This window comes from Oncorhynchus keta, chromosome 28, assembly GCF_023373465.1.
Source record: "Oncorhynchus keta strain PuntledgeMale-10-30-2019 chromosome 28, Oket_V2, whole genome shotgun sequence".
In the NCBI taxonomy this organism is placed as follows: domain Eukaryota; kingdom Metazoa; phylum Chordata; class Actinopteri; order Salmoniformes; family Salmonidae; genus Oncorhynchus; species Oncorhynchus keta.
In genome coordinates, this window is record NC_068448.1 from 71,997,990 (window position 1) to 72,013,984 (window position 15,995).

Sequence of the window (15,995 nt, forward strand, 5' to 3'; positions counted from 1 at the left end):
AATCTTTCCCCAGGACTGTACTCACAATACCACTGGGCCCCACTGTGACCAATGCCTCCACGGTTACTATGGGAACCCCTCTGAGGGCACCCCGGAGGACTGCCAGAGATGCGCTTGCCCGCTGACAGTGGCAACGAACAAGTGAGTGACTGTGCCAACATGCCATTCATTCAGATTGTACAATCCCTCTCCATGGCGATAGATGGGTCACATATGTGTGAACACTGGGTGGTGGAGAGTCTGGCTGATATTGGTTGTTGTAGGTTTCATGTCAATAACAGAATGTTTCAACTGTACCAGGTACTGTATTGCTTTTTTTTAATGAAAGTCAGGTTAGCTGTTGTGTGAACTGATACCAAGCATAACATTAGTGCTGGTGTTTCTCAATGTTAGAAGGGGTGGGAGGGGTTGAGATCTCCACTCAGACAATATGAAATGCTTAAAGTTTTAGAAGCTCTTACCAGATAATGTGATGTCATCATTACAGTCCTCCCTGCTCACGCTCCTGTTGTCTTCTTCAGTTTCAGCCCCACCTGTCTCCTGGAGGGCCCTGGGCAGGTGACATGTGACCGGTGTCAGCAGGGTTACACTGGGACTAAGTGTGAGAGGTATGTTGACTAAAGGTTATTAAACCGTACATTCTCAGTTTGACCTTGTCTTCACTTCTTTAACCTGTACTATACAAACAGTTATAGGGTGTATTCGGAAAGTATTCAGACCCCTTGACTTTTTCCATATTTTCTTCATCAATCTACACACAATACCCCATAACAACGAAGCAAAAACAGGTTTTTAGACATTTTTACAAATGTATAAGACAAAATCCCGGAAATATCACATTTACATCCGTATTCAGACCCTGTACTCAGTACTTTGTTGAAGCCCCTTTGGCAGCGATTACAGCCTTGAGTCTTCTTGGGTATGACGCTACAAGCTTGGCACACCTGTATTTGGGGAGTTTCTCCCATTCTTCTCTGCAGATCCTCTCTCAATCTCTGTCAGGTTGGAAGGGGAATGTCGCTGCACAGCTATTTTCAGGTCTCTCCAGAGATGTTAGATCGGGTTCAAGTCAGTGCTCTGGCTGGGCCACTCGGTGCTCAAATAAATGCTTCACAGAGTTCAAGTAACAGACACATCTCAACATCAACTGTTCAGAGGAGACTGCGTGAATCAGGCCTTCAGGGTCGAATTGCTGCAAAGAAACCACTACTAAAGGACACCAATAATAAGAAGAGACTTGCTTTGGCCAAGAAATCACCCGACCTCAACCCAATATGACCAGGGGCACCCCCTATTGACTTGGCCTGGGTGGGGGGTGCTCACTACCCAGCCATGGAGCCCTTCCACCCCCTTAAAGGCATTAAAAACCATTTGAGATAGTTTGGGATCAGTTTTTTATTTTATTTTTTATTTCACCTTTATTTAACCAGGTAGGCTAGTTGAGAACAAGTTCTCATTTGCAACTGCGACCTGGCCAAGATAAAGCATAGCAGTGTGAACAGACAACACAGAGTTACACATGGAGTAAACAATTAACAAGTCTATAACACAGTAGAAAAAAGGGAGTCTATATACATTGTGTGCAAAAGGCATGAGGAGGTAGGCGAATAATTACAATTTTGCAGATTAACACTGGAGTGATAAATGATCAGATGGTCATGTACAGGTAGAGATATTGGTTTGCGAAAGAGCAGAAAAGTAAATAAATAAAAACAGTATGGGGATGAGGTAGGTAAAAATGGGTGGGCTATTTACCGATAGACTGGACCGCAGAGTGAAGGAAAAGCAGCCAACAAGTGCTCAGCATATGTGGGAATTCCTTCAAGACTTTCGGAAAGGCATTCCAAGTGAAGCTGGTTGAGAGAATGCCAAGAGTGTGCAAAGCTGTCATCAAGGAAAAGGGTGGCTACTTTGAAGAATCTCAAATATGAAATATATTTTGATTTGTTTAACACTTTTTTGTTTACAACATGATTCCATGTGTTATTTCATAGTTTTGATGTCTTCACGATTATTTTGCAATGTAGAAAATAGTAAAAAATAAGTAAGTAGATGTGTCCAAACTTTTGACTTGTACTGTACTTAATAACAGTTTACATGGGGAAATGATACGCGGAACTCAAGTACAATACATTAATACTACTCTCAACCATTTAACTAATAGTTTATTGTATTATTTGTTCATCTTCTAACTTTTAACATCTCCAGGTGTGCTAACGGTTACCACGGCGACCCGACGGTGGCAGACCAGGAGTGCGTGGTGTGTGAGTGTAACGGTAACGTGGACCCCTGGGAGCCGGGCCACTGTGACACCAGCAGTGGTGTGTGTCTGAAGTGTCACAGCCACACCAGCGGAGACCAGTGTGAGAGGTGTGAGGACGGCTACTACGGTGACGCCATCACCGCCAAGAACTGCCAGGGTACGAGAGCCATGGTGGTGGTGGTGGTGATGAGGAAGATGAGGAGGAGGATGATTATTGTCCAGTTGGTGGATTCTTCCACAGATCCCCACAAAGTTATATTTACACAACAACCAACATCCCTTGTCACCATGTACTGAACATACTAGTTAACAGAGATACCAGCATCTATCTAACTGTAGTCTATGATATGTACTGAACTACATCACAGAATGACACAGTGAGAATAGACAGGAAATAGACATCTTTGCACGTTTCTGAGTAGCAGTTAGCAAGTCAGAGGAATGTTTAGTGAAGGACGTGGCCAACCTACCACAGATGAAATCTCAACTTTGACCAACATCTGCTTCCCCCTGTTATGTCTGTTATGGTTCAGGAACCATATTCATCTCAGGGTAGCAGTGCTGATCTGGGATCAGGTCCCACCTTATCCATGTAATCTCATTCATTATGATCTAAAGGTAAGACTGATCCTAGATCAGCACTCCCTTTCTGAGACGCATTGTGAATACAGACCAAGACATGTTAACCCAGGCATTGTGATGTCAAAGGTCAGGCTAAATCCCTGTTTGAATATGATATGGCATGAGGCCTGGCCTCTCAGGGCAGCTTATGAACAGCTTATGAAGTCTTACAACCATCACATGAAGCTGTATAATCCCCTTAGCCTTTGGGTATGGTAATACTGCAGGCTTCTCCTTCCCAGACCTGGTTTTGTGACAATGTCTGCGTTCCACAACATTGACAATACATTTATGTTATGACAATAGGAATGTTGTATTTACAGGGAGTTATGTGGATGGATTCAGTCATCACCTAGAATGGATCTTATTTGGCCATCAAACATGGTCCAAAATATTATGATGTATGTGCAATTTTACTTCAGATGGGTGTGTTTCATTCTCATGAAAGACAACTGTAGAATAGCTCTTTATAATGGATAGAGTGACATCTAGGGGAACATCACAATACTGCAAGGCTTGCATACCTTCACCCGTTCAGACTCATTTCACTAAACTTGCTAAAATGTCTGCATATTGTTTATACTACATGAAAAACAAACAGTATTCTATCATCATGATGGATCTTTGAGAACTGTGTGAACTCTCACCTCACCGGTATTCTTTTCAACACAAAGAGCACGAGTCCTGGTGTTATTAACATGTATGTTACGACTCTGTTTTACGACCTGTTTCTCCACTGCGTTTAGCTTGTGGTTGCCATGACAAAGGGTCGTACTCGGGAGTGTGTGACCTGCTCACTGGACAGTGTACCTGCAAACCCAACGTGGTGGGAGAGAAGTGTGACCGGTGTCAGGTATGTAGATTGTATAGCATTCTCTGTGCTCACACACCAAAGGGCCAAGAGTTTTTCTGGCTATATGGTCGAGTCACGTGGCCAGTCCCTTCTACCCTCCTAGTCTATTTTCCCTGCAATTCCTCCCAACTCTCCACTTCCACACCTCTACATGGAATGAGTATTTGGAATTTGGAAGCAGATACTAAGTTACTAACCCTTACCCAGCTCAGTCCATTGGAACGCTTAGTTATCAGTGGGTGTCCAAGGTCTCCCGCTTATCTCCTTCCTGTGTCCTTCAGCTCACACCCGCCTTCCAATAGAGCCCAGCTGGCCGGAAGGCAGTCCAATGTTTTGGATATATTCATTAACAAGGTCAGCTTATCTATCGCCTCTCTGTTAGAGAGAGGGGGGACAGAGACATATTTTGCAGATTGTTTTTAGGGCAGTAGCAGGGCTTATTTGCTCGAGGTGGGGGAGGGGAGCTCGTTGGCTGGGCAGGGGCTGTTCAAATGTAACCAAAACACATGGATTTAAAACACCTAGAGATGCTTATCTTTAGAAAACAGTGGAGAAATCTTGGGACTTCCATCTCTCTCTCTCTCAATAAGTTGAATTAATTTTGCATTCCAATTGGGGCTATAGATATGGATAAATGGAGATGGAAGAGGGTTGGCAGTTTCTCTCCAATCCCAGAATCAGATGCTCTGGCTGTGATCAATTCTGACCCAAGGCCTGGCTGTCTGGTTCCTGGTTCTCCATTGGGTCCAACTTGGACTGAGAGTTGACCGTTTTGACAGAGAGGACTGATGGAGACAGATGAGTAATGTAACAAGAGATAGGAAATACTTCCTGCCTGTTGATGTTTGGTGACAGTGAGAGCCCCTGATTGATAGTGACGATGTCATTGGACATGTAGAAGTGTTGCTTCTAACGTCGCTTGGCCTCCGGCTACATGCTCTCTATCAAGGAAACAGACTCACAGTAATTTGCACATTTTATGTCTGGATATACTAGTATTGATGTTTTACAGCTTAATAAAATTTGAATGAAAGATCAAGAGTGTTCTCAGAATTATGCTGCTTAGTTGATGAAATTTACTAAGAATTTGTGTTTTCGTCTGTGATTTCCAGGTGGGCTTCCACGGTCTTCTCAGCGGACAGGGGTGCAGAGAATGTGACTGTATCCAGTCAGGATCTGTGTCCGTGGCCTGTGAGGAAGATGGGAGGTGCCAATGCATCCCAGGGGTGGCGGGGGACAAGTGTGACCGCTGTCATCACAGTTACTTTAACTACCAGGGCAGTGGCTGTACACGTAAGGCCACAAACATTACCCAAACTTTACCAGACATGTACATCGGAGTTTCATTCTGATCTGAACTGACCATAATGCTCTCTCCACCCACCCACCCTCTCTCTTTCTCTTTCTCGCTCTCTCTTTCTCTCCATCTCTCTCTTTCTCTGTCTCTTCATCTCCATATCTCTCTTTCTCTTTCTCGCTCTCTCTTTCTCTCCATCTCTCTCTTTCTCTCTCTCTTCATCTCCATCTCTCTCTTTCTCTCTCTCTTCATCTCCATCTCTCTCTTTCTCTCTCTCTTCATCTCCATATCTCTCTTTCTCTGTCTCTTCATCTCCATATCTCTCTTTCTCTTTCTCGCTCTCTCTTTCTCTCCATCTCTCTCTTTCTCTCTCTTTCTGTCTCTTCATCTCCATCTCTCTCTCTCTCTCTCTTTCTCTCTATCTCTCTCTTTCTCTCTCTCTCTCCATCTCCATATCTCTCTCTCTTTCTCTCCATCTCTCTCTTTCTCTCTCTCTTTCTCTCCATCTCTCTCTTTCTCTCTCTCTCCATCTCCATATCTCTCTTTCTCTGTCTCTTCATATCCATCTCTCTCTTTCTGTCTCTTCATCTCCATCTCTCTCTTTCTCTCCATCTCTCTCTTTCTCTCCATCTCTCTCTTTCTCTCAATCTCTCTCTTTCTCTCTCTCTCCATCTCCATATCTCTCTTTCTCTGTCTCTTCATCTCCATCTCTCTCTTTCTCTCCATCGCTCTCTTTCTCTCTCTTTCTCTTCATCTCTCTCTTTCTATCTCTCTTTCTCTCCATCTCTCTCTTTCTCTCTCTCTTTCTCTCCATCTCTCTCTTTCTATCTCTCTCTTTCTCTCTCTCTCCATCTCCATATCTCTCTTTCTCTGTCTCTTCATCTCCATATCTCTCTTTCTCTGTCGCTCCACCCACCCATCCTCTCTCTCTCTCTCTCTCTCTCTCTCTCTCTCTCTCTCCATCACCCTCTTTCTCTCTCTTTTGCCATCTCTCTCTCCATCTCTCTTTCTTTCGTTCCCCCTCTCCATCTCTCTCTCTCTCTACCCGCCCCATCAGAGTGTGAGTGTGCCCACACCCATGGCAACTGTAACGTGACGACAGGCGAGTGTATCTGTCCTCCCCACACCAGAGGAGAGAAGTGTGATCTGTGTGAGGAAGGTCACTGGGGTCACGACACTGTGACAGGATGTAAGGTAAAAACCTACCTCTCCAACTGGAAATGTAGAAGCATTTATAAGGCCTGCATAGCCCTACATATACCTTTTTAATGCCTACATAGATGCTTCATAAGTTATAACTGTAACAAGCTAATTCATGTAACATAAAAGGTGTTTATTAAAGCTCATCTTTGCCCCTTTGTTCCTAGTCATGTAACTGCAGTGAGATGGGCAGCTATGCCACCGAGTGTGGCAACACCAACGGGCAGTGCCAGTGCCGCTCTGATTTCGCTGGGCAGAACTGTGACCGCTGTGCCATGGGCTACAGGGGCTACCCAGAATGCACGGGGTGCAACTGCAACATCAACGGCACCAGAGAGGAGTTCTGTGATGAGGCACTGGGCGTGTGCAGCTGTGAGGCCCCAGGGAACTGTGTGTGCAAGGTACTTCAACTGTTGGTGAAATGAGTTGAGTGAACAAACAGTAATCGTTCATATGATGGAATATCATATCCGTTATGGCCTATGATAGTGTTGTGTTTTATTGGCTCCGTACTAAGTATGTTGTCTATTTTAATTCATTGGTCTCTGGTTTCCAGGACAATGTGGGTGGAGGTGGCTGTGATGAGTGTAAGAAGGGAACCTTGGGCCTATCTGTTTCTAACCCGGCCGGCTGCAGCCCCTGCTTCTGTTTCGGGGTCTCCTCAGACTGTGAGGAGCTGGGTGGGATGGTCCGGGTGCCGGTGAGTACAATCCACTTATCCAAACCCTCATCATCCCGGGGTCTGTTCAGTGAGTTGAAACATTCAGAACGCTGACGATAGAAATGTGCTGAATAGACCCACTGGGCACAAACGTCAGTTCAACGTCTAGTTTGGTTGAGTTTTCAACTAATGTGAATTCAACGTGAAATCAACAAAAACGTAACCATGTCATTGAATTTAGGTTAAAAGTTGGGTGAAAAATAGGACATGCCCTTACGTTGATGACTTTTTGCAAATCTAATCAGTTTTCCATGTTGATTCAATGGCATCACACTGAGTTTTTGGGTTGAAATAATGCAGGAACAATGTTGATTGAACCAGTTTTTTGCCCAGTGGGGAGCGACCACTCTACACTGTTTGCCCTGACAGATGAATATGTCTGTTTGACACAATGCATTTTCCACCTGAATGTTTTATGACGTTGAACCCTGTGGATTTTTATTTTCCATTGTCGAAAACGTCTTAAAACGTGTGCCTGCTACTGAATATTACCCTGGTTTCCTGTTTTAGTCCCGCCCATCTGCTTTCTCTTCAGATGGGTGGCTATGCTAACAGGATTGAGAAACTGTCTGACATTGTCTGAAGGTGTTGAGGGGGCTTCAGTCCGCCATGTCTATATGAAATGATGGCTCATTTTTTGAAACAAAATACGTTTTATTCTTTCTAGTCGCTGTCTGGGATTGCAATACCTATGTTTAGTGATACTCTTATATTCTTTATACAACAATACTGTATAATAACTTGGCTTCTATTTGTCTGGTTTATCTCAGAATAATTTTCTCTGTCTTGTTTATAACCTTGTTAGCCAAGAAACAACCTGCATATCAAATCTATCAGTGGATCGTGCTTAGAGCCTGGAGTTTTTCCTGAAAATGCGTTATTACCAGGAAGATATCATCTATTTCTGAGTTCAAAGCTATTTGGTCAGGTGTAACCAGACGATGATTTGGCTCAGGGGCGGCAGGTAGCCTAGTGATTAGTGTTGGTGCCAGTAACCGAAAGGTTGCTAGAACAAATCCCTGAGCTGACAAGGTAACAATCTGTCGTTCTGCCCCTGAACAAAGCAGTTAACCCACTGTTCCTAGACCAGTTAACCCACTGTTCCTAGACCAGTTAACCCACTGTTCCTAGACCAGTTAACCCACTGTTCCTAGACCAGTTAACCCACTGTTCCTAGACCAGTTAACCCACTGTTCCTAGACCAGTTAACCCACTGTTCCTAGACCAGTTAACCCACTGTTCCTAGACCAGTTAACCCACTGTTCCTAGACCAGTTAACCCACTGTTCCTAGACCAGTTAACCCACTGTTCCTAGGCCGTCATTGTAAATAAGAATTTGTTCTTAACTGACTTGCCTAGTTAAATAAATCAAAATGATAATTCTCCAGCTGTATACTCTCTCATCTGTCTGGATGAAGAACAATATCTGTATCCTCATGACTCGCTCAATGCTCCTAATTAGCTTCATTTTAATTGGACACAATAGAGTAGAAATGAAATGCCTACAAAGATACCCAATAGGATGCCCATCTGTTGTGGCGGCGACCGCTTAGTGATGCCACATACGGTGCCCGCTGCTCGCAGCCCGGCTCAAGGACACACGTGCCCTGTGTAGCATCCCCCCCCCCCGGCCCCCTCAGACAGAGGAATCTGAAAGACCACAGATGTAGCTAGCCGGGTAATCTATTTCCTGGTCATAATTAGTGATAAGAGATGGCACAGCTGAGTTGGCTGTAAATCAGTGGAGGCTGCTGAGGGGAGGTTGGCTCATAACAATGGATGGAACGGAGCAGCGAATGAAATGGCATCAAGCACATAGAAACCATGTTTGATGTATTTGATACCATTCCATCAACCTCCTGTGCTGTAGACCTCATCACCTGATGGAGGACAGTAGGAGAAGCAAGTGTGTGTGTGTGTGTGTGTGTGTGTGTGTGTGTGTGTGTGTGTGTGTGTGTGTGTGTGTGTGTGTGTGTGTGTGTGTGTGTGTGTGTGTGTGTGTGTGTGTGTGTGTGTGTGTGTGTGTGTGTGTGTGTGTGTGTGTGTTAGTCTATGTCTATGCACATACTAATGTGTGTGTGTGTTTGTCTATGCACGTACTCATGTGTTTGTGTGTATCTATCTGCATACAGATCACATTGGGTTCTGACCCAGAGCTGCTGCTTGTGGTCAGTCAGAGTGACCTCCAGGGCAGTGTAGTGGGGGTCTACTACCAGAACCCAGACATGCTGCTAGACACTAGGGACATAGAGACCCCCAGCCTGGCTGGACCCTACTACTGGAGGCTGCCTAAACACTACCAGGGAAACAAGGTGCACTACACCTCACATCACTGTTACTTCATGAAGTGACTACAGTGCCCTCCACTAATATTGGCACCCTTGATAAATATAAGCAAAATGTGCTGTGAAGAAAATGTATTTTCTGTTTATCCTGTTGCTCTTTCATTCAAAATATTCACAAATATCGAACGTTTCATTTAAGTAAAATGATTGGGGGGAAAAAGTGAAATAAATATTTTTCTCCGAAACATGTGTGCCACAATTATTGGCACAGCTAGAAATTCTCAGGAGTAAAACCTACCTGAAGTATCTTCCCATTCATATGTTATGTTTTTAAGTTCACCTGAGTGAGTAGGAACACTTAAGTGGTAAGCTTCCTGTTTCACTGGGGTATAAATATGAGGTGACACACAGACCAAGTTCCCATAATCATCCATCACTATGGGAAAGACCCAGTAATGATGTGAGACAAAAGGTTGTTGAGCTGCACAACTCAGGAAATGCCTATAAGAAAATAGCTCAACTGTTGAAAATGCCCATTTCCACTATCAGGGCAATAATGAAGTTTTAACGCAACTGGAGATGTTAACAATGGGCCTGGAAGAGAACGTGTGTCTATATTTACCCCACGCACAGTGAGGAGGATGGTTCCAATGGACAAAACCTATCCACGGATCACAGCTGGCGAATTGCAGACGTTAGTTTGGTTTTGGGGTCAGAAAGTCTCCAAACTACGATCAGACATCACCTACGTAACCACAAGCCTTCGCTGTCATCAAACTCAAGCGCCTACAGTTTGCCAAACGTTACTGGAGCTTTCAATGGGACCAGGTTCTATGGTGAGATGAGACCAAAATAGAGCTTTTTGGAGGTGGGTTTGGCGTAGACAGAAAAGATAGATATGCAGAAAAGTACCTCATCCCCACTGTGAAGTATGGTGGTGGATCTTTGATGTTGTGGGGCTGTTTTTCTTCATACGGGCTTGGACAACTTGTTAGGATACATGTTATCATGGACTCTTATCAAGTACCAGCAGATATTAAATCAAAACCTGCCTCTGCTAGGAAGATTAAACTGGGCCGTGGTTGTATCTTCCAGCAGGACAATGATCCAAAGCACACCTCAAAATCAACACAAAAATGGTTCACTGACCACAGAATCAAGGTTTTTCCGTGGCCATCCCAGTCCCCTGACCTAAACCCCATAGAAAACCTGTGGGATGAGTTGAAGAGGAGAGTCCACAAGAGTGGACCTGGGAATCTGAAGGATCTGGAGAGATTCTGTATGGAGGAATGGTCTCAGATCCCTTGTCATGTGTTCTCCAACCTCATTGGGCATTATAGGAGAAGACTCAGAGCTGTTATCTTGGCAAAGGGAGGTTGCACGATGTATTGTTTGAAGGGGTACCAATTGTGGCACACATATTTGAGAAAAATATTTGTTTTATGCTCATAATTTTCAATTATTTTACTTTAATTGAAGGTTAGATTTCTGTGAATATTTTGAATGAAAGACCAAGAAGATAAACAATAAAGACATTTTGTTTACAGCCCGTTTTGTTCATATTTACCAAGAGTCAGACCTGGATTCCAATAGTATTTGTTTTCTTTTAAATAGCTGCAGTTGACTGAGCTTGCCTGGTGCAATAGAACCAATGGAATAGTCACACAAGTAGAAACCCTTTCCATTTGGTACATATAATGTCTAAAATATATGCATCCTTTCTCTTTCTAGTTGTTGTCGTATGGAGGGAAGCTATCCTACGTGGTGGCGTTCTATGCTATGGACGGGGCCGGCCTGGCCAACTACGAGCCTCAGGTCCTGATGAGGGGGGGTCATCTGGGGAAGCAGGTCATCTACATAGACATGCCTGCCCCTGAGAACGGGGTAACAACCCGTCAGGACGTCCCACTGACTGAGGTAAAAAGGAGACCAGAAGACCTAAAGCTGGAGTAGTCTGACTATCTGGAGTTCGAACCCACAAGGCCTGCATGCTAAAATAATGTTTTATTCGGCTGAGCTAAAGCCTACAAATCCTACTAATAATTTCATATAATTATAAAAAATTATATATTATAATATAACTAATATAAATGCTTTGATTTCTCTTGAGCAGCACAAGTGGAAGTATTTCAACTCTGTGTCAGAGAAAGCTGTGAGTCACTCTGACTTCATGGCAGTCCTGAGCCACATTGAGTACATCACCATCAAGGCATCGTATGGTACAGGGCTGCAGCAGAGCAGGTTAGAACACACACACACACACACATTCACACACACACACACACACACACACACACACACACACACACACACACACACACACACACACACACACACACACACACACACACACACACACACACACACACACACAAGCAGTTCGCTACACTCGCATTAACATCTGCTAACCATGTGTATGTGACAAATAAATTTGATTTGATTTCGATTTGACACATACACACACACACTTATACACACACACATTAATAGAACACACACACTTACACACACACATACACATACACACACATATACATACTATTTTTGTGTCAGCACTATAACATGACTATCATATCAATATTGTATTTGTCTTTCGTTAGAATATCCAATATCACTATGGATACGGCCCTAGAGGCGGAGCAAGGGTTGGAGGATATGGAGTTGGCGAGTCTGATCGAGATCTGTGAATGTCCAGCTGGCTACGCCGGACTGTCCTGCCAGGTCAGACTGCTTTGAGACAGTTTTTCCACATCTCTCTTGGAGTTGTACAATCGTCTGTGATTTGACAGACATCTTATCTTCTTATCCACAATTTCTTCCCTCAACACCAGTCTTTCTTCCCTCAACACCAGTCTTTCTTCCCTCAACACCAGTCTTTCTTCCCTCAACACCAGTCTTTCTGCCCTCAACACCAGTCTTTCTGCCCTCAACACCAGTCTTTCTTCCCTCAACACCAGTCTTTCTTCCCTCAACACCAGTCTTTCTTCCCTCAACACCAGTCTTTCTTCCCTCAACACCAGTCTTTCTTCCCTCAACACCAGTCTTTCTTCCCTCAACACCAGTCTTTCTTCCCTCAACACCAGTCTTTCTGCCCTCAACACCAGTCTTTCTTCCCTCAACACCAGTCTTTCTGCCCTCAACACCAGTCTTTCTACCCTCAACACCAGTCTTTCTGCCCTCAACACCAGTCTTTCTGCCCTCAACACCAGTCTTTCTTCCCTCAACACCAGTCTTTCTTCCCTCAACACCAGTCTTTCTTCCCTCAACACCAGTCTTTCTGCCCTCAACACCAGTCTTTCTTCCCTCAACACCAGTCTTTCTTCCCTCAACACCAGTCTTTCTGCCCTCAACACCAGTCTTTCTTCCCTCAACACCAGTCTTTCTTCCCTCAACACCAGTCTTTCTGCCCTCAACACCAGTCTTTCTGCCCTCAACACCAGTCTTTCTGCCCTCAACACCAGTCTTTCTTCCCTCAACACCAGTCTTTCTTCCCTCAACACCAGTCTTTCTTCCATTGTAGCGATAGCATGTAATTTCCATATACACTATTTCCAGGTCGCAGTTGTAAATGAGAACTTGTTCTCACCTGGCCTACCTGGTTAAATAAAGATAAAATAAAATATATACAAAAGTATGTGGACACCCCTTCAAATGAGTGGATTCGGCTGTAGAGTTGGCAGTAGAATGGCCTTACTGAAGAACTCAGTGACTTTCAGTTCGTCAAATCTATGCCCCGCTAGAGCTGCCTCGGTCACCTGGAAGTGCTGTTATTGTGAAGTGGAAACGTCTAGGAGCAACAACGGTCTCACAAGCTCACAGAACGGGACTGCCGAGTGCTGAAGCGCATAGCTTCAGCACCCTTGGTTGCAACAATCACTAATGAGTTCAACATTGCCTCTGGAAGCACAATCACTTTTTTGGGGGGAGCTTCATGAAACAGGTTTCCATGGCTGAGCAGCCACACACAAGCCTAAGATCACCATGCACAATGCCAAGTGTTGGCTGGAGTGGTGTAAAGCTCATTGAACTCTGGAGCAGTGGAAACATGTTCTCTGGAGTGAGGAATCACATTTACATTACATTTAAGTCATTTAGCAGACGCTCTTATCCAGAGCGACTTACAAATTGGTGCATTCACTATTGTAAAGTGGCTGTTCCACTGGATGTCATAAGGTGTATGCAACAATTTGTAAGTCGCTCTGGATAAGAGCGTCTGCTAAATGACTTAAATGTAATGTAAATGTAAATGCATTCACCTTATGACATCCAGTGGAACAGCCACTTTACAATAGTGCATCTAAATATTTTAGGGGGGGTGAGAAGGATTACTTATCCTATCCTAGGTATTCCTTAAAGAGGTGGGGTTTCAGGTGTCTCCGGAAGTTGGTGATTGACTCCGCTGTCCTGGCGTCGTGAGGGAGTTTGGCGTCGTGAGGGAATCACGCTTCACCATCTGGCAGTCCGACAGACGAATCTGGGTTTGGCGGATGCCAGGAGAACTCTACCTGCCCCAATGCATAGTGTCAACTGTAAAGTTTGGTGGAGGAGGTATAATGGTATGGGGCTGTTTTTAATGGTTCGGGTTAGGCCCCTTAGTTCCAGTGAAGGGAAATCTTAATGCTACAGCATACAATGACAATCTAGATTATTATGTTTTTCCAACTTTGTGGCAACAGTTTCAACATGACAATACCCCTTGCACAAAGCGAGGTCCTGACCTCAACCCTATCGAACACCTTTGGGATGAATTGAAACGCTAGCCAGGCCTACCTCACTAATGCTCTTGTGTCTGAATGGAAACAAGTCCACGCAGCAATGTTCCAACATCTAGTGGAAAACCTTCCCAGAAGAGTGGAGGCTGTTAGAGCAGCAAAGGGAGAACCAACTCCCTATTAATGCCCATGATTTTGGAATGAGATGTTCGACAAGCAGGTATCTACGTACTTTTGGCCATGTAGTGTATGTTCTGTATTGTGGTGTTGTCCATTGCTGCTAACTTGTGTTGTGTGTAGGAGTGTGCCCCGGGCTACTACCGCCAACCAGTGACTGAGCTGAACAAGCGGGGGAAGAGACCCCTGATCCAGCCGTGTGTGCCCTGCCGTTGTAACAACCACAGCCAGGCCTGTGACCTGGACACGGGAGAATGTCTGGGCTGCCAACACAACACAGCAGGGGAGCACTGTAGCGTGTGTTCCTCGGGGTACTATGGCGACGTGAAAGGCTCCGTCAGGGACTGCTCGCTGTGTGCCTGCCCCCTCAAAGAGAACAGGTACCTGTCTCACTCTCCTCTCAGCCACACCTGTTCTGATAAGTGAGGTGTTCTTGAGTTTAAATGTCTCATTCCACACATACAGTGTATTTTAAAGAGATTGATAGACACATATTGATTACACACTATTGTAAAGAACACATATTAAATCTCATAAGTAAATGTGTTTTCCTTAGAATGCTGAAGCTAATTTGGTCTACAGTGGAGTTCAAGCAGGATTCAGTGAGTGTCCTCTTATAATAGAGGTCTTAGCCAGCAGGGGGCAGTGAGGAGATATTGTCGTCTGCATAACACTGTCTGACATAGTGGGTGTATTGTTGTGTGTCAGCTTCAGTCCTACCTGTACTCTAGAGGGAGTGGTGGGAGACTTCCGCTGCAACGCCTGCAAGCCCGGCTATGAGGGGCGCTACTGTGAGAGGTAAGAGAGAGAACTACAGTGTCGCCTGTTGGATGTCAAGTGTGTCATTACATACCATCAATACAACTCTTAAGACAACCATTTTATTCTCTCTCTATGTGTTTATTTCTTTCTCTCTCTCTCTCCCCCTCTCTCAGGTGTTCAGTGGGTTACTATGGGAACCCGTCTGGTCCAGGAGGGAGGTGTGAGGCGTGTCAGTGTAGTACTGCAGGTTCTCTCCATCCAGCGTGTGACTCTCTGACGGGCCAGTGTGAATGTAAAGCCGGGGTCAGGGGACACCTGTGTGACCAGTGCGAGGCGAGACACGTCCTGGACGGGTACCAGTGTGTCTGTGAGTATCCTACTCTTTGATTTGTGCAGGGCTTACCATTACATGGACAGACAGTGCATTCGGAAGATATACAGACCCTTCCCCTTTTTCCACATTTCTTACCTTACAGCCATATTCTAAAATGGATTAAATAAATGTATTTCCTCATCAATCTACACACAATACCCCATAATGTCTAAGCAAAAACAGTTTTTTAGAAATGTATAAAAAATAAAACAACCTTATTTACATAAGTATTCAGACCCTTTCCTAGAAGACTCGAAATTGAGCTCAGGTGCATCCTGTTTCCATTTGATAGGTTTGGTTTCTGAGCTTGAACTATTATTAATCATTAGTTATAAAGAGACATGAGGGGTGCCATAATGAAGCTTGGGAGGGGCTGAGTGCAGGGAACACGGTCACACGTGGCAGTACTGATAAGGGGAGGAACCGTTTTAGGCTCATATCACTCAGCTCCCTGCCGAGCAATAATGATGCACTGTTTAGCGATGAGGAGGAGACTCCACCCAATGTGGGGTATATACACTACCACGGGTGGAACATGTCTTTGTCTAATGCAGCTGTAATTGACCCTCTGGGAAGAATTAACTTGGTTTAAGATTTCACAGTGTCAGTTGAGTTCCTACTCTAATAATAGAACCTAACACATTGATCATCCTTGAGATGTATCTACAACTTGATTGGAGTCCACCTGTGGTAAATTCAATTGACTGGACATGATTTGGAAAGGCACACAC

The 15,995-nt window shown here is 44.5% G+C and overlaps 1 protein-coding gene across 50 annotated transcripts in view; it reads left to right on the forward strand.

Moving 5' to 3' along the window:
- Nucleotides 1–15,995, forward strand: part of LOC118371398 (laminin subunit alpha-1-like) — an 84,350-nt gene that overhangs the window by 45,165 nt on the left and 23,190 nt on the right. For all 50 annotated transcript variants that reach the window (XR_008083920.1, XR_008083930.1, XR_008083929.1 and 47 more), the window contains exons 16-30: nucleotides 14–141; nucleotides 522–608; nucleotides 2,209–2,420; nucleotides 3,631–3,737; nucleotides 4,850–5,030; nucleotides 6,092–6,228; nucleotides 6,402–6,635; nucleotides 6,791–6,934; nucleotides 9,088–9,267; nucleotides 10,972–11,157; nucleotides 11,354–11,481; nucleotides 11,841–11,961; nucleotides 14,253–14,509; nucleotides 14,838–14,927; nucleotides 15,065–15,258. Coding sequence is in view for 11 of the 50 variants with exons in the window: in XM_052483801.1 (XP_052339761.1) it covers nucleotides 14–141; nucleotides 522–608; nucleotides 2,209–2,420; nucleotides 3,631–3,737; nucleotides 4,850–5,030; nucleotides 6,092–6,228; nucleotides 6,402–6,635; nucleotides 6,791–6,934; nucleotides 9,088–9,267; nucleotides 10,972–11,157; nucleotides 11,354–11,481; nucleotides 11,841–11,961; nucleotides 14,253–14,509; nucleotides 14,838–14,927; nucleotides 15,065–15,258 (2,386 nt within the window). In the remaining 39 variants the exon portion in view is untranslated. The remainder of the gene's footprint in view (nucleotides 1–13; nucleotides 142–521; nucleotides 609–2,208; nucleotides 2,421–3,630; nucleotides 3,738–4,849; nucleotides 5,031–6,091; nucleotides 6,229–6,401; nucleotides 6,636–6,790; nucleotides 6,935–9,087; nucleotides 9,268–10,971; nucleotides 11,158–11,353; nucleotides 11,482–11,840; nucleotides 11,962–14,252; nucleotides 14,510–14,837; nucleotides 14,928–15,064; nucleotides 15,259–15,995) is intronic.